This window comes from Equus przewalskii, chromosome 14 (assembly GCF_037783145.1).
Source record: "Equus przewalskii isolate Varuska chromosome 14, EquPr2, whole genome shotgun sequence".
Taxonomy (NCBI): domain Eukaryota; kingdom Metazoa; phylum Chordata; class Mammalia; order Perissodactyla; family Equidae; genus Equus; species Equus przewalskii.
In genome coordinates, this window is record NC_091844.1 from 18092656 (window position 1) to 18114753 (window position 22098).

General features: G+C 45.3%; 1 protein-coding gene across 5 annotated transcripts in view; it reads left to right on the forward strand.

The window, feature by feature from the left end:
- The window catches only part of ST3GAL5 (ST3 beta-galactoside alpha-2,3-sialyltransferase 5), a 47038-nt gene that overhangs the window by 8042 nt on the left and 16898 nt on the right, over nucleotides 1-22098 (forward strand). For all 5 annotated transcript variants that reach the window (XM_008529260.2, XM_070573700.1, XM_070573699.1 and 2 more), the window contains exons 2-3: nucleotides 17154-17277; nucleotides 20145-20256. In XM_008529260.2, coding sequence (XP_008527482.2) covers nucleotides 17156-17277; nucleotides 20145-20256 — 234 coding nt within the window. In that variant the 5' untranslated portion in view covers nucleotides 17154-17155. The remainder of the gene's footprint in view (nucleotides 1-17153; nucleotides 17278-20144; nucleotides 20257-22098) is intronic.

The window sequence follows — 22098 nt, forward strand, 5'->3', positions numbered from 1 at the left end:
GGATATGTGATTGGGGTGTAAAAGGACATTGTATGTTTTAGCCGTGCATCTTACAGACCTGAATACGCATCATTGGTTTTAGGAATCAAGCATGTTTAACTTGTTCTGAGCTCAGAGCGGCCCAAACGGAACTTTCCTTTGTCTTCTGTGTGTGTGCTCCCTCTCTCCTTCAGTCTCTGAACTGCCAGGGCCAGTCAGACTCCAGGTTGTCCCCAGGTACTGTCCCTCCAGTTCCTTTTCGAGGGTCTTTACCACTTTCTGATTTGGAGTTTTCTGTGATAATCTGGTTCTTTTGTTCGTATAGGACAACTGGGGTTATTGGATCGTGGATTATCACATAAACCGCCTGGCAAATCCTCCACGTTCCCTTCCCCATCCACCCAGCCACCTGCTCCCTGAGGAGTATTGCTGAGGTCCTGTTTGGTGAGGTCACTTCATAGTCCCAGCCCTTAAGAACCCATACCCTCACCCTTTCTTTTAGGGGGTGGGATCTTGGTTATTTTAGAATTTGCACATGTACTTTCCCATCACCTCATCCCCTGTGTTTCCCATTATACTCAAGTTTCGGGGAAGGTCCCCATGTTGGAGCCTGTTTATATTGGGCCCCAGAGTTGCTTTTGTTAACTAATTCTGACTTTCACTTTCTCTGTTAAGTATTAAATTCATCCCAAATACTTGTATTTCCTTTAGATTAAGAGTGAAATCTTCCATTCAAAAGGTAGCTGCTAGATTTTGCTTATTTGTGGCATTCGTGGGGTTACCACAGACTCATTCTCCTGTAGCGTCTTCTGCGTGTATCATTTGCTGTCACAGGACCCACCACCAGGAAGCTATCATGTAAGGTGTTTTGTTGAAGCTTGCAGGGGCGCTTTTCTCAGTTTACCCCAGTGTCATGTATTCCCTCTGGCCTCATCCTCTTTGAGGGGTACACCCACCTCTGCCATTAATCATCTCAGGGAATGGTGGAATGGTGGCAACCCGTGGAACCTTCTTGCATGCTCTTTTGTTTTCCACTAGCGACCTGAATTTGTTATGCAGGCTGGATCTCAGCTGGCTGGGTGCTATAAGAGCAGCCCCTGCCAGCTCCGTCACCAAGTTCTGTGGCATCTTTTTCCTCCATATCTCTTGGTTGGCCACCTTCTCAGCTTCATTGCTCGGGCTCAGCGCCCCCATCAGCACTGGCTGCAGTGATCTCAGTGGCCCCTTGCCCACGCTCTCCCTTGGCCTCCTTCATTCCAGTGTGAGCCCACCACCCCCCTGCTTAAGAACCACTTAGGGCTGCGCGACACCGCCTCCTTTGGGGCCAGTTTGGAGGACCTCGTTCCTTCTTAGCTGCATCTTATGCCATCTCCCCTAGGTCCCCTGTGGTCTGGCCTGAGCACACCCCTCTGGGCCTTTTGGCATGCCCTTCCTTCCATCTGGAATGCCTGCTCCTCTCTTCTTTCTCTCAAGTTTTGCCCAATCTTCAAGGACCCGTTTACACATCATCTCTTCGGGGAAGCCTCCCTCATTTCCTCTAAGGAGCTCGTGATTCCTTGCCCAGGGCGCTCCAGTGCCTCTCGTAGCGTTATTCTGGCACGGCATTATTGGATATTTCAGGTATTTAGATATTTTCACTTTCCCTCACTGGATTATTCATTTAAAGAGGAAAGGGGCTGTGTCTTATTTATCTTTATGTTCTCACTGCCTGGTGTATGGAAGGTGCTTATTAAGTGTTTATTTAAAAGATTATTAGGTGAACACAGCAAATTATACAATAGAGACCAGCCCTTCTTGGCTGGTGCTGTACGGGAGAATTAAGCCCCAGTACTCTAAGGCAACCATTGTATGTTATGAATTAACTTCTGTCCTATGCTTCTAGAATGATTCTAGTTACAGACCATCTTCGGGAGAAGTGAGAAAATAGACACTCAACTCCTTTTCTGTAGGACTTAATAATTCTTCAGTGGAACCCAGCTCAAAGAAGGCTGGTGTAGATGGTGTGATCCCAATCCTGATTAAGTACACATATGCAAAGAGAAAAGACCGACAGAGTATAGACAAGAATGGTAACAGTGGATATCTCTGTTAGTATAACAACAAGTTTGTGATTTCAAAGTGTTCTTTCTGCCTGTATATCATTTCTGAAGTTTCTAACTTTGTGATTGCAGAGTTTTAAAAAAATATTTCTTGAATAAAGCCAAATCGGAGTTCCTAAACCTGGTCATGCCTCAGTATAAGGCTGTGGAGAGTCAGAGTTTTTGTTCTTAAATATAGCTGCCTGCACCATGCCTCAGTGGACCAGGAATCACCACGCTGACCCCCTCAGCATTGCGCCTGGAGAATTGGGCTTCAGTGTTAGGGTGACTAGCTGTCTGCTCTCTGAACCTGGGTGTCTGTTTTTGCTGCCCCTGGACACCTTGTGAGTTGAAGAGCTGAGTGACCAGCAGGCGTGGCTCACTGTGAGAGAAGCTGGCATACTCCTGGATCCTTCTATATACTCTTAAAAGCAACTCTAAAGGTGTTTTTGTTTCTGTTTTCTTAATAGCTCGGAGAGAACGTAGCCTGGGGTTATTTGGATTAAGTCTGTGAGGCTCTCACGTGTTAATTCTTGCTCATCAACTACTGCTTCACCCAGCCCTGGTTTTTTCGCTGAAGTTTGACCTCGTTTGACATCACACAAAATTTTACCCTTACCCTGGCAAGGATCTACCAGGGGGGCTGAAACAAGTAGATTTTATGAGGAACAAGATATTCACTTAGTCTCCAAGTTTCTCCCATCAAGTTACTTATTAATTACGAAGGGAAAAGAGTAACTTGACGGTGGAGAAACCTGTCTTACACCATCTTAACCAGTCGATCCAGTTGCACATCACCTGTGCTGGGACAAACCAGCATCATGTGCCTTCTCAGGAAATGCATCGAGAAGGCGCAGCATCACTTCTGTGACAGTCCTGCCAAAAATGTGTGACTTGAATCTGATCATGAAGAAACAGGAAAACCTCAGTTGAAGAAATTCTACAAAATCGTTGGCCTGTACTTTTCAAAAAATGCCAAGGCCATGAAAGATAAATGAACTATTTCAGATTAAAAGAGGCTGGAAAGACTTGACAGCTGAATGCCCCATGTGATCTGGGACACGCGGTCCTGGTTTTGCTCTAAGGCTGTTATTAGGACTACTAGAGAAATTTGTATAAGGTCTTTAGTTTAGATAATAGTGTTGAAGCAACAATACCTTCCTGATTTTTATCACTATCCTGTGGTTGTGTAAGGGAATGTCGTTGTTTTCAGGAAATACTAAAATGTTTAGGGGTAAATGTCATCATGTCTTCAACTTACTTTCAAATGGTTAAAAAAGTAATATACGTGTTATCTAATAGAATGGCGAAGCAAATGTGGTAGAATGTTAGCAATTGGAGAGTCTGGGTGAAGGATCTACGGGAATTCTTTGTACTGTCTTGCAATCTTTTTTCTAAGTTTGAGATGATGTCAAAAAATAGAGTTTAAAAACTCAGAAGCCTGCTGGCCGTGGTGCTGCAGCCAGTCTAGCATCAGAAGCCTCAGGGGGCTTATCAGTGTCCGCCCTTCCTGTGGTCGCTGTCATTGAAGTCATTTCCCACAACACTGAGCTCTCTTCAGAGCTGGTTTTGCTTTCGCTGGCATCGGTAGAAAACAGGGTGGAGGACCGCTATTAGGGTGGCTTCGCCTGACTGGGAGGTTTCTCTCTTCAACTGCCTGTTGCTGCTGCCACTGTTCCCGGAGCCTTCATGCCTCCTGGTTGTCCTCCGGTACCTGGTCAACCAGCTCTGACCCACACATTTACCTGGTTTAGACTGGACCTACAGCGGTCCTGCACAAGAGGCTTCCCAGGCAGAATGTAACTTTGAAAATATATTGAAACGCAGTTCAGAGTTTTTATGCATCAGATCAGTGCCCTTCCCCAGCGAATTAGGCACAAGGTCCTCAGAGGGTGCCTTGTACCCAGAGCCTCGGCATTAGCCAGTTAAACATGGTCCTCTTTCCTGCCTTGATGGAACCTCAGTTGTGTGTTCTGGCAGAAATCCTGCGTCTACCATGTTCTGCATGAGGAGGGGGTGGTCCTTTTCCCGGCCACACTTCATTTTACCCATCTTAGGGCAGCCTTCTACACTCTGGCTGGAATCTCTCCTGTGGGGAGAGGGCGTCAAGGGCAGTTCTTGGATTCCAAAGGGAAGCTCTGAGCTGGGGCCTGGGGTGGTTTGTGGGTGGGTCTGCTTATAAGAATTTGCAGACAGGAGTTCCTGTGGAACTTCCCAGCCCCAGGGAGCAGAATCTGGTAAGAACAGTGGGGTAGCTTCTATTCCTCCTTGTCTTTCTCTTCTCGCTTCCCTTTCCCAGAATTTCCTGTCCTCCAACCCCTACTCCATTTTCTCCACTCTTGTGTCCCCTCACTCGTTCCTGTTTATCTGTTTAAATCCTCCCCTCTTCTTATTCAGGCTTCCTATTTCTCTCTCCTAAATGGCCATAATGTATTGGTGTCCGTTGAATGAGCTGAGTTTTATGTTTCCTGTTCTAACTTTGAAAAGTAGGTAAGTGAGACTCATAAAATTTTAGTGGAGAGAGGGGCAATAGAAATGTTCCCAGCCAACCCTGCTTTTTACGTGTTGGCAAACGTCCTCAAAGAGGTGAGTTGGCTGTGATCAAACAGTTGAGTATTTTATCTCTTTCCTCTTCTCTTAAAAAACAAAACGGAACCGATCCGGTTGCTCTTTTTTGTCCCATGGTGGTGGGTGGGACACTCATTTGGTTTTGTTTATCTCCCTTCTTCACCACATGCACACAGTGATGCTTGTTGGAGAAGGGATTCCCATCCCTGTTCTCCATGCTCCAGGTGTGCTCTGGACTCTGCCAACACCCCATGATTATGGTACCCGGATGCAGGGAAGGATCTGGTCTTCACATTTGCCTCCTGTCAGGACCATGCAGAACTTGGGTCAGCCTTTCTGTGGGAGTCTGGGTACAGGCCACTGAGCAGTGCAATCTTTTATTCGTGGGTTCATTTGTTCAACAAGTGTTTGGTAAGGGCCTTTTACGTGCTAGGTACTGTTTTAGGTTCCGAGGTTATAGCAGTGGATGAAATCGACAGAGTCCCTTCTCTAGGCATCTCATATTTTAGTAGGGAGAGCAGACAGGAGGCAAGTATGTATGTGTAGTAATGAGTGCGCTGAAGTAAAGCAGGAAAGTGAATTACAGGGCTGAGGGGTGCGATGCTGTTTTACAGAGGGTGGGCTTTCGAACAAAGACCAGAATCAAGATGGTGCGGGAGAGAGCTGTCTGGAGGAGGGGCAGAGGGAACTGCAAGTGGAGACCCTGAGGTGGGGGTGGGGGTGTGAGGGACCGCAGGAGGCCTGCCAGGCTGAAGGAGAGTGAGGGGGAGGGTGTGGGAGAGCAGTGGGGAGGAGGAAAGGGTTCTGGATCGACGCTGAAGAGTCGCTGCCCGCGTAACGTCTTTGTCACTTCAGTAAAATCTTGGAGAAATGCCATCTCTTGTGGCCCAGCATGTTCTGGTTTTGGAGAATGTTTGTGTATTCTGAGGGCTCAGAATTAATTGCCTTAATACTTTTAAACATGTAAAAAGCATGTAATTGAATGATAGTAATGATGTATTCTCAACCCTAGAGGAATACCAGTTGATTAGAAGCAGATTAAAAAGCGTACCTCCGAGTCCTTGAGGTGCTTGCGTCTTGGTTGATGGTCAAAATTAGTAGAGTGCAGACTGTGCATTCACAGAGCAACACTTTTATTTTTCGTTGCAGAAGACGAGTCCTCATAACTGCACAGTTTATAGGAAGATCTGAAAATCTTTACGCTAAAATCTGTTGTTAATTTCAGCTGTGAGAAGCTTGCTGGAGAACAGGGTTTCTCAAAGTGCCACACCCACGTAACTCAGGGGAACTGACTTAAGATGCACATTTGGCATCCTCACCTGGTCCTACCAGGCGGGAGATTGTGGGGATGAGGCTGGGAATCTGCAGACTTCACAGCCTCCTCCAGTGGTTCTTGTGCATGGTCAGGTTGGAGAATCACTCGCCGAGACCTTGAGACCTCGGTGGAGGCATTGATAATTTCAATTGAACAAATACTAGAAGACATCAGGAAATGATTGGATGTGGTCTCCACACCAGTGTTCTCATCAGCACTCTCTTTGTGCTTTTGATATCATGGATGAAATTTCACATTCCTAAAAGACAAATGAGATACTGCCTACCCAGTGGAAATAGGAAAGTACCGTGTAGTGGGGTTTTTCCCCTTTAGTTGTGGGAGTGGAATGAGATGGTTAAAGGTGCTCTGCTGGAGGTGTGTGGATCCAGGAATGAGTATTGTCCTCCCTGCCCCCACGCAAACCTGTGAACTTCACCTCTGTGGGGCTGGTGCTCTGCCTGGGCTGGTGTGTGAGTGCAGGCCTGTGCTTGTCTGTCTGTTCCCATACCTGTACAGGTGAGAACATGACCACATATCCTAAGAATCAAGATGTCTTGAGATTATGCAACCAGAACCAAGCATAGAAAAAGATTAGATACTGAGGCTCGAGTATCATCAATTTTCAGCCCACAGTGTTTGATTTTCAGTTTTTGCCTTGTTTAATTACCCTCGATACTTTAAAAATATGGGAATTGTGGAATTTTAATATGTACAATGACTTTATCCCATTGGGTAAAGTTGGGAGCGATTCTGTCCCCCAGGAGACATTTGGCAATGTTTGGAGACGATTCATATTGTCACAACTGGGAGCGAGGAGGAGGACCAGAGATGCTAACGGCATCTAGTGGGTACAGGCCAGGGATGTTGCAAAACATCCTACAATACACAGGACAGCCTTCTACAGCAAAGACTCACCCAGCCCAAAATGTCGATAGTGCCACAGTAGAGAAACCCTGCAAAAGATCAATTGAATGCCCCTTATCTGTGTTATATGTAAGGATTCAATGTGAACTTTCATATAAAAGGAGTTCCACAGATAAGACTAGTTTGAAATTAACTACCTAGTTTGTACAAGGATGGCAGTCAGCTTGGGTGGACAAAGGAGGACAGGCTGACTGCTGGAATCAGTAAAAGTAACATGTCGCCAATAGCCCTGTAAGCCACGAGTAAGGCCTTGGACTGGTGTCCTCTTGAGAATTTCTAACTAAACCGTTGTCCCCTCACCCCCAGCTTCCTTTCCCTTCCCTGTTGGGTGGGGGTAAAACAAAGCTTAGTGGAGAATTTCACTGGCACCAGCTGCTTCCCACCTTCTGGGTTCCCACCTTGCTGCTTTGTCCATGGATGGGCTCTGGCAAGATGGCCTAGGGGGTCAGCTCTCTGACCACACCGTGTCTGTGTCTGTGCTGGGTGTCAATGCCACGCTTCTGAACGGTCCCCTTTCTCCCACACCCTCCCCACACCGTTGTGTTACATTCCTGTTGTAGTTTCCCGGGGCCTTGGGTTTCTAGAAAGCAGGGACTCAATCCGTCATTTCTTTGTGTTATCACAGAGCGTAAAGGAGAAATCGATGAAATTAACTTTTAGAAATTACCCTTTTTTGTGTGTACAGTGAGGGTGCCCATATTACTTTTTTAGGTTAAAGGACTTTGAAATGTGTTGCTACTACTCTGTTGCTTTCTTAAGTAACTGAAATTTCAGAGTGCTATGAAACCCAGGCTTGGAGTTGTCACATCAAAGTTACAGATTTTGCTTAATATTTCCTTTTCTGATTTCCAGCAGTATGCCGTTTGCTTCTTCCTCTCCTCCCCAACCTCTCAAAGGCAGGCGGCTCTCCCTAAGGCTGGGAAGACTTTGCTCTTTGTTCTTCCCCTTGGGGATCTTGTCTCTTAGAGCAGCCCTGTCACCTTTATCCACATAGCCCCAGGCCCTTATCTGGCTGTAGCAGACCAACTGTTGACTATTAAAGAGCCCTGTCTCCTTCCTTACAGACAGAACCCTAATTTTGTTTGGGGAAGCAACCTGCCCAGCTTGTAAAAAGTTCCTGGCTAACCTTGCAGCTCGGTAGCCACGTGATGTAGTTCTGACTAAAGAGACATAAATGGAAGTCTGTCAGGGATTCCCAGGAAAGTTCGCCCTCTCCTCACAGAGGTGCCTCCCCTTACTTTCTGTCTCATCCCTCTTCTCCCTCCTGCCTGGCATGTGATGCCATGGATTCTGTCGCGCAGCCACGTGCACCCCCTGACTGATGCTGCAGCTCAGATCTCTCCCAAGGTCCCCAAGCCTGGCTTTTGAGCCATGCATGGGATTTATCAACGTGATGGCTCGCAGGCATTTGGGACTCAGGAAGGCCGAACTGACCTGATAGCTCCACAGCTTTCCCTCCTCCTGTGACCTCTCTCTGCACTTGAGTTGTCTTCCTCTCCCCATGACTGCCCCTGTCAATTTGCTGAGGCCTGTAGGGTCTGCTGCTGAGAGCACGTGGCAGCCTCTCACCAGCCTGCCGCCTCAGGCTCGCCACCCTGCTCCTCTGCTGTCCTGCTGCTCCCCCAATGGTTTTCCTCCACATTATTTTGTGACCCCTCCTGAACAAAATCCTCAAGGGCTTCTCCTGCTCGTTCGTGACCTTCTGCCATCTTCCATATGTTGACCTTGCTGACTTAATGGCCTGTCTTGTGTCAGGTTCCTTAGAAGCAGAGCCTGAAACAGGAATTTGAGGGCTCCTGGCTTATGCAGAGAGCTGCCAGGAGAAAGGGAGTGAGGGAGGAGGGGGGCAGAGGAGGGAGCCAAGCAAAGCTGTGGTCTCAGCTGATCCCCCAGGGAACTCTGGAGCTTGAATTGCTCTCCCAGGGTAATCCTGCCTGGAGGCAAGAGTCATTGCCCTGTCTGTCAATCATTGGCTGGGGACGGAAGGCAAATCTACAGAGAAGGGGGCAGCTGTGTGCTCTTAGCAGTCAGCTCAGCCAGATTCAGCACCAGCCCTGGCATCCAACAGGACCACAGTATTACCCTTAACTCCTGCCTGTACCCCCACCCCCACCCCGTGCCACACTTTCTCACCTGTACCCAGTCATTTGCTGTTCCCCAAACTCACAGGCCTCTGGGCTTTGCTTATTCCGTTCCTTCTTCCCACAGTGTGTGCCTTCCCTCCTCACCCAGCTCCTCTTTGTTGCCCCCCACGCCATGCTGTAGCTGTTGTGCATTCTCCTCAGCACTACCACGTGGTTAATCTGCGTGCACCCCAAGGCTGTCTTCTCCCTGAGGGCAGGCTTTCTGCCCTGTCTTCTGTTCTCCTTTATCAAGTGGAGTTCTTCATCTAAAACACAAAACCCCAAACATGATTTGAGTGACCATTTTCTCAACTTTCCCATAGACGGTATAGTATGCCAGTCTAGGAGAGAAGTTAATTGGTACCACACTGTGTATGTTTTAGGGCTTACCTCCCTTGGACGTGCTGAGGAAGCCTGGTGCTGGGATGGACATTTTGTTGAGCCTGAGGCCACGTTTTCAACTGCCTCTTGGGTGTCTTTCTTAAATTCAGCACATCATCATCGCTAAAGTATGAAAATTGACATCCATTCCTACTTCTTTCCATAATTCGGACCCACATTTATCTTTGCATGCTTCTTTTCATCACTAGTCTTCCTTTTATCATTTTTCAATAGATGTCTGTCCTTGTCCCCTCCTCTTCCTCCTCGCTGGGGATGGCCTCAGGCTCCCCTTCCACCTGGACAGCAGCGAGCACCCAGTCTCCTGCCTCAGTGTCCCCAGGCAGCCTAGTGTGCGGCAGACCAGTCCTCCTCTCCTGCTTTGAAGTCCTTCTGCGCTCAGAAACCTCCCACCTTAAAAGCCATGCTCATCTGGCTGCCGTATTAACATCTCCGCTGTACCTGCTCACCTTCCCAGACAGTCCACTCCACCCTTGTTGATTTATTCACTGCTTTCTCAACCAGATTTTTGTTTATAATAAACTGTGCCTTGATGTGCCTTCATTATTAAAACAAAAATAAAAAACCCTTCACGTATATGCATAGCCACCTGTTGTCCCAAGACCTACCCTTCCTCAGCACCCTAGGTGGAGGACACGGGCGTGGACGTGGATAGCTGTGGGTTGGAACTCTCAGCTCCTTATCCATGTGTGACCTTTGGCGGGTTAAATGGGTAGCAGTCCAGCGAAGCGGGTGTTGTTAGGATTTAGTGATACCGCGTGTAGGCTTATTCCTCCCAGTGAGTATTCATGCCCCACCCACTTGCACCAGTGGTTGTCTGGCCAGTTAATGTGACACTTCATCGTGTGCTGCTTTGTGGCATCTATTCTACCCTTGTCTGAATGGTTAATTTTGGAAATGTTAGTGGCAGTTCTACGAATGGACTGAACGCCCAGCCTGCCCTCATATTTCTTCATCAGGGCCTTAAGAAGAATGATGTCTTCATCAGGCATACAAGCATTTAAGAAGAATCCGTTACATTTTTATATGTGAGAGAAATACGTATTTTGAAAGCCAGGCCTTTCTGCATAAAGATGGTTAGTGCAGCCGCATGTGGAGGCTCTTACCCCGGCAGTCTGAGTGAGGAGAGGGTCACATGTATGAGCTCTGAGACCCTCACACTTAGGAGGACATGGTCGGGGACAAACTGCCTGTGAAGGAGACAGAGAAGGAGATCTGGGAGGGTGCCACAGGGCAGAAGACGGGCAGGCCCTTGGTGATGGCCTGCCAACAAAGTCCTTGGAGGAGTGCCTGGAGCCACCATCACCTCCGAAACCCTCATAAGAAGCTGAGTATTTATTCAATAAATATATATTAGATGCCTATTATGCACTGTGCATAACAGATGTAAGATGCAATAAATATGTAAGAGATGCCTCTTGGGCACTGTGAATTCAGTGGTGAGCAAAGCAAAGACCCCTGCTTCCGTCGAGTCTACGTTCTGGTGGCAGAGAGGAGACAAGAGACAAATGTATATTAAAAAGAAAAAAATGATGACTAACACATCTCATGATGATAAGTGTTAGAAAGAGAAAATAAAAGCAGTGCAAATAGGAACATCCGTATAAGCAGTTTTAGTAAGTGGAACATACCTGTAGTAGTTTATTATTCTGACATAAGCATTCTTCATGTTATGTAAATTAATTGAGTGGAGTAGAGGGTCCAGATCACTAGAATGAATACAGTCTGTGTGCGCATGCACACCGTTGGCTGAGGCGTGGCTTTAGTTCGGGGAGATGTTTGTGACATGCTGCTTCTCCAGCTCACGCTGCAGTGCCAGCCCAGATCAGGTGAGGGTGAGTCGTCTGAAGCAAGAGGGCCTCTGTCATCCTTCCTTTGTCCATTAATTCACTCACCAGCTTTTTGGAAGCCCCCTTGTGCTCAGGTAGAGCTGGACATGAGGCTTCCACAAACGGGGGTGCCTCAGTCTCCGCTCCCAAGGCAAATGGGACTTGAGTGTCAACGTTCTTCATTTTGCTTCTCCTTAAACATTTTTTTCCAGCTCAAGAAACCACCCCAAAATATAGTAACTTAGTTTCTACTTTTTCATCCTCAAATGCTTGATTTATGAGAATTTGTCCCTAACACACTAAAGAGTTAATTCAGGGTTCCTAGAAATATTTTTTGCTTGGGTAGTTTTCAAATAGCTTTTCATCATATCATAAGGACTTTTCCCCCTAGAAGGAAAACATCTTTAATTTTTCAGAAATAAAAGTAGTAATGTACAGAATTCAGGTAGTATAAAAAGGAATACAAAATGAGAAATTCAATTACGCACAGTTGCGCCCCCTGTTGATAGCATATAGATATACCTTCTTCTAGATGTCTTTATGCCTGTGTGCACCTATGGATATGTAAACAGTCTTCTTCTACATTCTGATAATTTTTGTTAGTTAAAAGTGTAATCACCTCTGAAGTTAATGGTGTACACTTACTAGTTAACAAAACATGCCCATGTTTCAATGTTAATGTAAGTGAACTTGTAATCACAACCCGTCCTCAACCAAACAAAACACTGGAGACGAAAGAAATGAGTGAAAACAGTGCAGAGGGTGCAGGGTGAGCACGACTGTAAACTGGCGACCCCAGTTCTCCAAGGGAGCATGCTCAGGCCGCCCGGCGGCACGTCAGCTACGCGTCAGTGAAGATGACCCACGCTGGCCTCCTTTTGCGATGTTGAGGGGTGTGGAATCCAGATGGTCACTTGTAAGTTGGAAGAATACCTTCCGAGCCCAAGTAGGAGGATTCAGTGAAACTCTGTGGCAAGTCACATTCTGATAGCTTGAGTGGCTACATCCTGGAACATGATTATATGTATATACACATACATTTTTACAAAACTGCTTTTTTCTAACAGTATCTTTCAGTGTCAGTAATGTGTGTACCCCATACCTTAAGCTGGTGCTTCTCAAACTTTAATGGCATATGAATCCCCTGATTCAGCAAGTCTGGGGGGCCTGAGACTCCGCATTTCTAACCTGCTCCCGGTGATGCTGAGGCTGTGATGCTAGATTCCACTTCGCGTAGCAAGGCTTTAAGGACTGCAGAGTATTCCACGTGGTTTGCACCATAATTTACCAACAATTCCCTGCTGTTGGGCATTTTAGATGTTTCAGTAGAGCTTATGTTTTATTAATCTTTGCTATTATAACTTCTGTTAACATTCAGTTTTAATCTTAAATATTATCATGAAAATACATTTATTTTTTTGGAAGTTTATCTTGTTTGATGACAGACCATGGGCATGTAATGCACATTCTGTTCAGTGTGAGACATTTCTTAAGGGCCTGCTGTGTGCTAAGCCCTGTCCTCGCTGTTGGGGATACCAAGATGAACAAAGTTCTGTCCAGGTGACTGAAGCTCAGTCCTCCGGGTGCTTGCAAAAAGGGAGAGGAGACCTAAAATGTACACAGAAAATCTGAGTTCATTGTGGTAAACAGAGATGGGGAAGTGCCCATGGACGGCTGTGGGGTTGAAAGATAGAGGGAGGAGGGTTTAAGGATGAAAAGTGGTTCACCAGGCAGATTGTTGGGAGGGATTCCTGCTGGGCTTCCAGACTGAGGGTGCATGATGTGCAAAGGCCCTGAGGCAGCAATGTGGTACATCCAGGTTTCTGACAGTACTTCTTTGTGGCAAGATTGTGACAGACGAGTTTGTCACCTGGAGTCATAGAATTACTGAGATGAGCTGGGAAGCATTAAGTGGATACATATTTTAGAAAGATGGCTTTAAGCGGGTGGATTTGAGACAGGGGATTCCAGGTAAGTGACCTCCACTAAGGGAATGTCAGTGGGCATGGGAAGTTCCAGAAGGTGTGATTGAGAGGCCCTGGGGATTGGTTGGGGCTGGGAATGGAAGCGAGGAGTCTGAGGTTGACCTGCAGGTTTTGTTTTGGAGGCTGAGTGGATGGTGCCGCTACCAAATAATGTAGGGAATAGAGGAAAATGCCAGGTTCTGCGTAGTAATGTTGTTTGAGGTGAAGACGGTGGGCAGGTCTTGAGATACACAGGTCTGAGCTTGCGTGAGCAGTCTGCAGAGAGCTGGAGTTGGAGTCTGCTCCCTTGCGGAGGTGAGTAAAAGGCAGGTGGTGAAATCCTGCAGTGAATACGTGTGGAGCTAGGAGGGGGAGACCAGGCCCTGGAGTCATAAGATGTGCACGTGGGAGTTTAGGATTGTCGAGGTCGTCAGGGACGGATGGTTCCAAGGCATGCCAGGCATGGTGTGCGGACTGAGGAAGGCAGACAGACCCAGGCTGGGAGCGGCTTGGCGGTCACAGGGAGCGGTGGCAGCGGGCAGAAGAGGCAGTGGAGGAAGCTGAGCGTGTAGAGAATCTGCAGGTTTAGAAGGGGGTTGGGGGAGAGAGACCTGACCCAGGGGGAGGCCATGAGGAGCTTTGGGGAGATGTTGCTTCTCCAAAGATACCCAGGAGGGGAACAGAATGAACAAAAGAAGGGAGTCTGTGATGGGGCTAGAGGCGAAGCCCGTGGCTAGAAGTGAGGGTCACCAGAGGACGGCAAGTGCCTTAAAGCCCTGCCTGATGAGTTGTGTAAATGAGACTGGGAGCCCGAAACTTCCCTTTATGTGAAGTAATAGTCACAACAACTGGCACTTACATAGTGCTTCTGTGCCACCCCTCTTCCCTGGATTAATCCTGTGAGGTAGGTAAGACCATTATCCCCATTTTACAGATGAGGAAACAGCGACAGGAGTTGTGGTAACTTGCCCAAAGCTTCACAGCTGGTAGGTGGAGGAGCTGAGCCAGGTGTCGGCTGGATGCTGTTATCTCATACCACAGCCCTATGCTGCATAACGACATTTCAGTCAATGAAGGACCGCGTATATGACGGTGGCCCCATGAGATTAGTGCCATACAGCCTAGGTGTGTGGTAGACTGTACCATCTAGGTTCCTGTAAGTACACTCTAGGATCTTCTCACCAGGATGAAATCGCTTAACGATGCTTTTCTCAGAAAGTGTCCCCATCGTTGAGTGACACATGACTGTACGTCTCCTGAGATCCTCTCCAGTGTGATTAGGAAAAAACAAAACACAACTTTCTTTTTGAGCATTTGAATGGATTGTGTGAGCGTGTTATATGGCAGTGATGGGGAGAACAAGAAGGAGGTCAGGACTGTAGCCCCTCCTGTTACCCCCAGAGTCTGCCCGTTTCCTTGCTTGATTCCACTTTCCTGAAAGTGGCAGAAGAGAGTCATCTGATGTGCCAGTCAGTGTCCAGCAGGGAACCAGAAACCACGCAGATACTTCAGGCAGAGAGGGCTCTCATGCAGGGAATTGATTACAAAGGTGATGGCAGGCCACCGTGAAAAAGACGTGTTAGCCAGAGATCAGGAAGCTGCTGTCACCCGGGCTGAAGCTCGTGCTTGTCACAAATTTGCTGGTGGTGCCGTCACTTCTGTTGAGTAGAAACCTAGGATGCTGGCTGCCCGCCGCTGCTGCCAGAGTCACGTGCAGTCGCCCTCCGTCACCTGCTAGTCTTGCTGCCCCGTCAGCAGCCCCACCGAATTAGGGGAGTGGAAAGGCTGCTCCTTTCTTCTTGTCTCCGGTCTTCCACCAGGACGTCCCACAATCACAACTTAACAGGAAGCCAGCCAGCAGAGGGACTGGAAATGTAGTGTACAGGCTTCCAGCCTGAGTGGCAGAGGGACTAGACAGAGGGGCCGAGTAGAGCTGAGAGGCAACAGGGCTGTCATTGCACCAGCAGTAAGCGGAGGGGAAACCCGGCTTCTTTCTGATACCACAATCAGCTTTGTTCTCTGGAGGCCCAGTTTGGTGAGAGTTGAGTGTCATTCTGGTCATAAAAACAGAGACGTCTTAGAAACTTCAATTGTACATACATATTGGTTATAGGTAGCCTCCTGGTTCCCACCACGTCACTGACCATGTATTTAAGTAACCACGAAGCTGTGGTGTTTGAAAATGTTCCAGGGTCTCAGTTGTTCTAACTTCTCATTTAGGAATTCAGTAGATTCTTCAGCAGCAGTTTACTGGTGAAGTCCTTGGCACTCTAACTACTCAGATAGAGCGATACAAATCTCTCAGAATTCTTGCACTCTAGTGCTACACAGTTAGAATTGGAGTGGAGGGAGAGATTGTTTACAGTAGCAGGAAAAGTAAATACTTGAATGTCAGTTTGATAAAGGATTTTTTCCAAAGAAAATGGCACAACCCTAATGGGGGAAGTGAAGTGAATAATGAGATAAAGCTTCTTCCTGGCTGACAGACTAAGCTTAGTAAAGACGTTGTTTCTTAAATTAACATATAAATTTATCATAATGGCAATAGATGCCTATATTTGTAGAGAAATGACTTTGCTCTTAATTAACAATTGCTTAAACAAGACAGAAGTTTATTTCTCCGTCATATAACAGTCCAGAGGCAGGCAGCCTGAGGTGGAATGACAGCTCTGTCCTGGGGTTGTCCAGGGACCCAGGCCCCTTCTCTGTTGTTGCTCCACCATCCCTTGTGATGTGCCCTCTGTGTGGTCCAAAGTGGCTCTTCATGTGTCAGTATTTCAGCCAGCAGGAAGGGGAATAAAGGAGAAAGGGGAGTGTGCCAAAGAATGCACCCTGGAAGTTGTACAGTTCACTTTTGCTCACATTCCGTTGGCTGGAACTTAGTCATGAGGCCACACCCAGCTCCAAGGGAGGCTGGGAAATGTAGTCTTTATTCTGGGAGGCCATCTGCCCAGCCAAAAACCTAGAGTTCTATTAAGTTGAGAGGAAGAGGGAAACTGATTCAGGGGGAAACATAGCTATTTCTACTAGCATATTCCTGGGAATATTACTTAGAAAATATGAGAGTAAAATTAATTCTAAAGAATAAGTGAGCAAGCATACCTGAGAATATAAGAAATATATTTTCTTAAAGAAAAATTTCTTTTAAAATAGCCCAATTTTTTTTTCCTAAGTGTAACACTTTTCTTCTGTTTTGAATGTAATACTTTTTTAAAAAACTTTTTTGTTACAGAAAACTTCAAATATACAGAAGAAGGACAGTATCAAGAATTGTGTAATGAGCCCAATGTACCCATTGTCCAGCTTCGACAGTTATCAGTTTAAAATTAGTCTTGTCTCATCTATTCCCCCCAACACTTGTCCCCTTCCTGATTTTTTTGAAGCGGATCTCATTTCTGCTGTTTCATCTATAAATAGTTCTGTATGTATCTCTAAAAGATAAAGCCTCTTTAAAAAAAAAAATTCAACTTTTTATTTTGCAATAATTGTAGATTCACATGCAGTTGTAAGAAATAAGACAGAGAGATCCCATGTACCCTTTAGTCAGTTTCCCCCAATGGTGGCATCTTGCAGAACCATAGTTCACTGTCATAGCTGGGTTATTGACACAGGTACAGTCAAGAGACAGAATATTTCCGTCACCACAAGGACCCCTCATGTTGCCCTTCTCTAGCGACATCCACCACCCCCTCCATAACTCCTGACCACTACTAATCTGTTCTCTATTTCTATAAATTTGTCATTTCAAGAATGTTATATAAATGGAATCATACAATATGTAATCTTTTAGCATTGGCTCAGCGTGGTTGCCTCTAGATTCATTGACATTGTAGTGTGCATCAGTAGTTCATTCCTTTTCCTTGCTGAGTAGTATTCCATGGTATGGATGTACCACATAAAGGCTCTTCAGAAACATAATCTGCCTAACTCTTCCCTCTTTTTCCTCCTCTTATCCTCTTCTCCTCTCTTCACAGCAATGCCAAGTGAGTATAACTGTGTGAAACTGAGAAGCGATTGCTCAAGACCCTCCCTGCAATGGTACACCCGAGCTCAAAACAAGATGAGAAGACCCAACTTGTTATTAAAAGACATCCTCAAGTAAGTATGAACCCTTGGGCATAAGATCCGCCTGATTTGGGTCAATTGTGTAGAACTTAGAGAAAAATGAAAAATTCAAGGAGGGCCCTAAAGCTGGCTCTCATGCTTGGTCATAGGCTCATTTAAAGGCACATCTGAGTAAAGATTCAGTGCACAGGTGCCAGGGCTTCATGCATCACACTGTCCGTGGGAATAGCGCAGTGCCCAGCCAGGGAGCCGCTCAGGTTCTGCGCCTGAGCTTCAAGGCCCACGAGGGCAGCTCGTCCTGCCATGGTTGAACAAAAGAGGGCTTTTCTCCTTAGCTATTTTAAGTTAATCTAAAACTCTGCTTAATTAAGGTCCCCTACAGACATTTGAATAACATTAAATATTGAACACGAAAAAGGATGACCAGTGTTTCCGCCAGGTCACCCTTACATCCTAATAAGTGGTAGAATGGTTAAAGGAGGAGCTTGTCAGTTTTATTTGGTACCAGCCAAACCAAGTTGAAAACTACCCTTTTTTCATGTCTAAAGATAGAAATCCAACCATGAAGTCTGGTCTCCTGTCTCACTTTACTGATGTAGGAGGTAGAGAAGGAGAAAGGTGGGGAAAGGAAACGTGCATTAATGAACACTTGAATCATTTCCATCTCCTTCTGTCATCAGCCAGTGTTTACTGAGGCCTGCCCATGCTGTGTGCTGGGTGCTGGCCGCATGGCAGCAAACGAGATGGACCTGGGCCCCGTGCAGCTCAGTGTGGGCCAGACAGACTGGCCGCCAGGAATTACAGCACAGCTCCATCGATGCTGTAGATGCTGGGCCTGCTTCTAACGCCCTTTCTCCTTCCTTTTTTTTTCTTTTTTTATAGTTTTTTTTTTTTAAAAGATTTTTTATTTTTTCCTTTTTCTCCCCAAAGCCCCCCGGTACATAGTTGTACATTCTTCGTTGTGGGTCCTTCTAGCTGTGGCATGTGGGACGCCACCTCAGCATGGTTTGACGAGCAGTGCCATGTCCGTGTCCAGGACACGAACCAACAAAACACTGGGCCGCCTGCAGCGGAGCGCACGAACTCAACCACTCAGCCACGGGGCCAGCCCCGTTCCTTTTTTTTTCTTAATAATCAAAATGAGGGAATTATTACATGCACTGAATGTAATACCTTTTCTGGGGGCTGGAGAGAGGAACGGGCAATACTACATTCAGAAGATTCAAAATTCAAAAGATGTGAAAGGTACCCAGTAAGACATCTCCCCAGCCTTGCTCTCCACATTTCCCCTCCTGCTTAAAGAAAATCTATATTACCAGTCTTGTGTGTATAAGAAATTGTGTGTGTGTGTACATGCATGTGTGCATATATTCTCACCCTGCCCACTCCCTGGTTTTTCACACAAATGGTAGCATCCTATTCCTTTAACCTTGTACTCAATCCCAGGGGAAAATTAAGATGCTTCTCCAGGTTTTCATGAGGGAGCCCATTGAAATGAGATTCAAGAAGTCTTGAAAACACTTCCCAGCAATATTTTCTTGTATCATCATCCTCAAATATTAAGGAATATTTAGTATCTGTTGTGTACAATATGCTATATTTTTCTTAACTGCCCTTTTCTTTGGAAAATATATTTATTTCCTCCTTAAGATTATTCCTTAACTTTGTTTTTTTCAATAACACAAATTATTTAAAGCAGTGGTTCTTAAACTTTGGTTTAAACTTCTTTTTTTAACTTTTAGTTTGTCAGTATCACTTGGGGAGCTTATTAAAAATGAGATTTCTAGGGACTGGCCTGGTGGTGCAGCGGTTAAATTCGCATGTTCTGCTTTGGCAGCCTGGGGTTCACCGGTTCAGATCCCAGGCGCAGACCAATACACCACTTATCAAGCCATGCTGTGGCAGGCGTCCCACATATAAAGTAGAGGAAGATGGGCATGGATGTTAGTTCAGGGCCAGTCTTCCTCAGAAAAACAAGGAGGATTGGTGGCAGATGTTAGTTCAGGGCTAATCTTCCTCAAAAAAAAAAAAAGATTTCCAGAACCAGGACTAGACTCAATTCTTTTCCCCCAATCCTCTGTGTGTGCATGTGTGTTTTAAAGTGTGTAATAGTGTGAATTTATCAAATCTTTAAAAGCACTTTTTGTATTTAAGGGTGACGGGTGGTACTGTCTCACCTCAGTCAGCCTTGTTTCTGGACACTTCTAATTCTTGAGAGGAATGATGAGTAGATTGTTTATTTTGCTTTTAGGACGCAGTATTTTTCCCCTCATTTTTTTTTATTGTAGTAGAATACACAACATAGAATTTACCATCTTAACCATTTCTAAGTGTACGGTTCAGTCATATTAAGTACATTCACACTGTTGTGCGACCATCACACCATCCGTCTCCAGAACTCTTTCCTCTTGTAAAACTGATGCTGTGTACCCATTATAAACACTAATTCCCCGTTCCCCCTCCCACTGGCCCTTGGCAACCACTGTTCTACTTACTGTCTCTCATTTTGGATGCTCTGTGTACTTCGTGTAAGTGGAATCGTACAATATGTGAAGGACAGTATTTAAAGTTGCAGAAAACTGAAGCTGAGATTCTGTAGTTCACAGTCGATTGTTTTTTCAACAATCTGCATTGTGATTCAGATTTTATGATGATAACTTTGGGAAGAAAGTTTATTCTGTGTTTGCTTGTGACAAAGACAGTCATAACTAACTAATTTGACTTGTCAAGAAAGTAAGAAATGGTGCCTTAAATTGACCGCTGAGGTCAACTTTAAAGACTGTACTCTTATCCTGCACGGCAGGCAAACTCAGCTGGGGTTAGGTTTTTACTTATTCCACACGGTCTCTCTTGATTATCGCTTGCCTGCATCATTATACCTAACTGATTTTTTTTTCCAGGTGTACGTTGCTTGTGTTTGGAGTGTGGATCCTGTATATCCTCAAGTTAAATTATGCTACTGAAGAATGTGACATGAAAAAAATGCCTTATGTGGACCCTGACCGTGTAAAGGTTAGATACTCCATGGCTATGGTTTAAATGAAAACATTTCCAAGCATACACTTAAATGGTATTATCATCTCTAAAGTGTTATAAATAAATGTTCATGTAAGTTCTAAACAGAGTGGAAAACACTTAATCTTAGCACTCCAAAACGCAGATCAGAGACAACTCCCCTCACAAAATAACCTACTCTCCCTCCCTCCCTCCTTCGCCTCTCTTTCATCCCTGCTCTTTCCCTCTTTCTTTCTCTCACATCTTTATTGAGGTGTAATTCACACATCATAAAACCCACCCATTTAAAGCATACAGTGCAATGATTTTAGTATATTTACAGAGTTGTGCAATCGTCACCATGATCTAAGTTTAGGACATTCTCATCGCCTCCCCTAAAAAACTCCATATCCATTAGCAGTCACTCCATTCCCGCCTCCCCACAAGTCCTAGGCAACCGCTAACCTATTCTGTGTCCCTATGGATTTGCCTATTCTGGACATTGCATATAAATGGAGTCATACATTATGTGGTCTTTTATGACTGGCTTCTTTCACTTAGCATGTTTTCAGGGTTTACCCATGTTGTAGCATGTATCAGTACTGCATTCCTTTTTATTGCCAAATAAATTCGTTGTGTGGATATACCACCTTTTTGTTTATCTGTTCATCCATTGATAGACATTTGACTTGTTTCCGCTTTTGGGCTGTTATGAATAATGTTGCTGTGAACATGTGTGTAAGTATTTGTTTGAGTACCTCTTTCCAGTTCTTTTAGAAACCTAGGAGTGTAATTGCTGGGTCATATAGTAACTCTGTGTTTAACTTTTTGAAGAACTGTCAAACTATTTTCCAAAATGGTTGTATTATTTTACATTCCCATGAAGTAGAGTATGAACATTCAGTTTCTCCACATCCCTGTCAACACTTGTTAGTCCTTTTTATTGTGGCCATCCTAGGAGGTGGGAAGTGGTATCTCATTATGATTTTGATTTGCATTTTCCTGATAACTAATGATGTTGAACATCTTTTCATGTGCTCATGTCCATTTGTATATCTTCTGAGGAGAAATGTCTATTTAAATTCTTTGCCCATTTTTTAATTGGGTTATTTGTCTTTTTATTGAGTTGTAAGAGTCCTTTATGTATTCTGGATACCAGTCCCTTGTCAGATATATGATTTGAAGTATTTTCTCCCATTCTGTGGGTTATTTTTTCACTTTCTTGATGGTATCGTTTTCAGCACGAAAGTTTCTAATTTTGATGAAATACAGCTTATCTATTTTTTCTTTTGTCACTTGTGCTTTTGACGTCCTATCTAAGAAACCATTGCCTAGTTGTATGTTTTCTTCTAAGAGTTTTATAGTTTCAGCTCTTAAATTTAGGTCTTTGATCCAGTTGAGTTAGTTTTTGTATATGGTGTGAGGTTGGGGTCCAACCTCATTCTTCCACACGTGGCTCTCTGGTTGTTCTGGCACCATTTGTTGAGAAGACTTTCTCCTTTGCTGCATTCTTTCTTACTTCTCCACCTGGAGCCCTTCCCTCCTTTTGCCTCCCTGTTACTCATCTTTTAAATCAAATCTCAGCTCAGGAGTTACCTTTTCTAAGAAGCCTTCTCTGATCATCCATCTCTCTGTCTTCTGGAAGCCCCTTCATCCCTTAATCCTAACACTTGTCACTGTAGTATTTTAACAGTTTGTCTTCCCCCCTTGTGCTCCAGGCAAGTCCTTGGGAGACAGGGGTGATGTGCTAACCTTTTACACCAATTAATATTCCCTTATGTATATTACACTCTAGAGGGACTGGGGCTTTTACTTGAACCACAGCATGGTATCTCATCCTTGAATGCCAGATTGTACAGA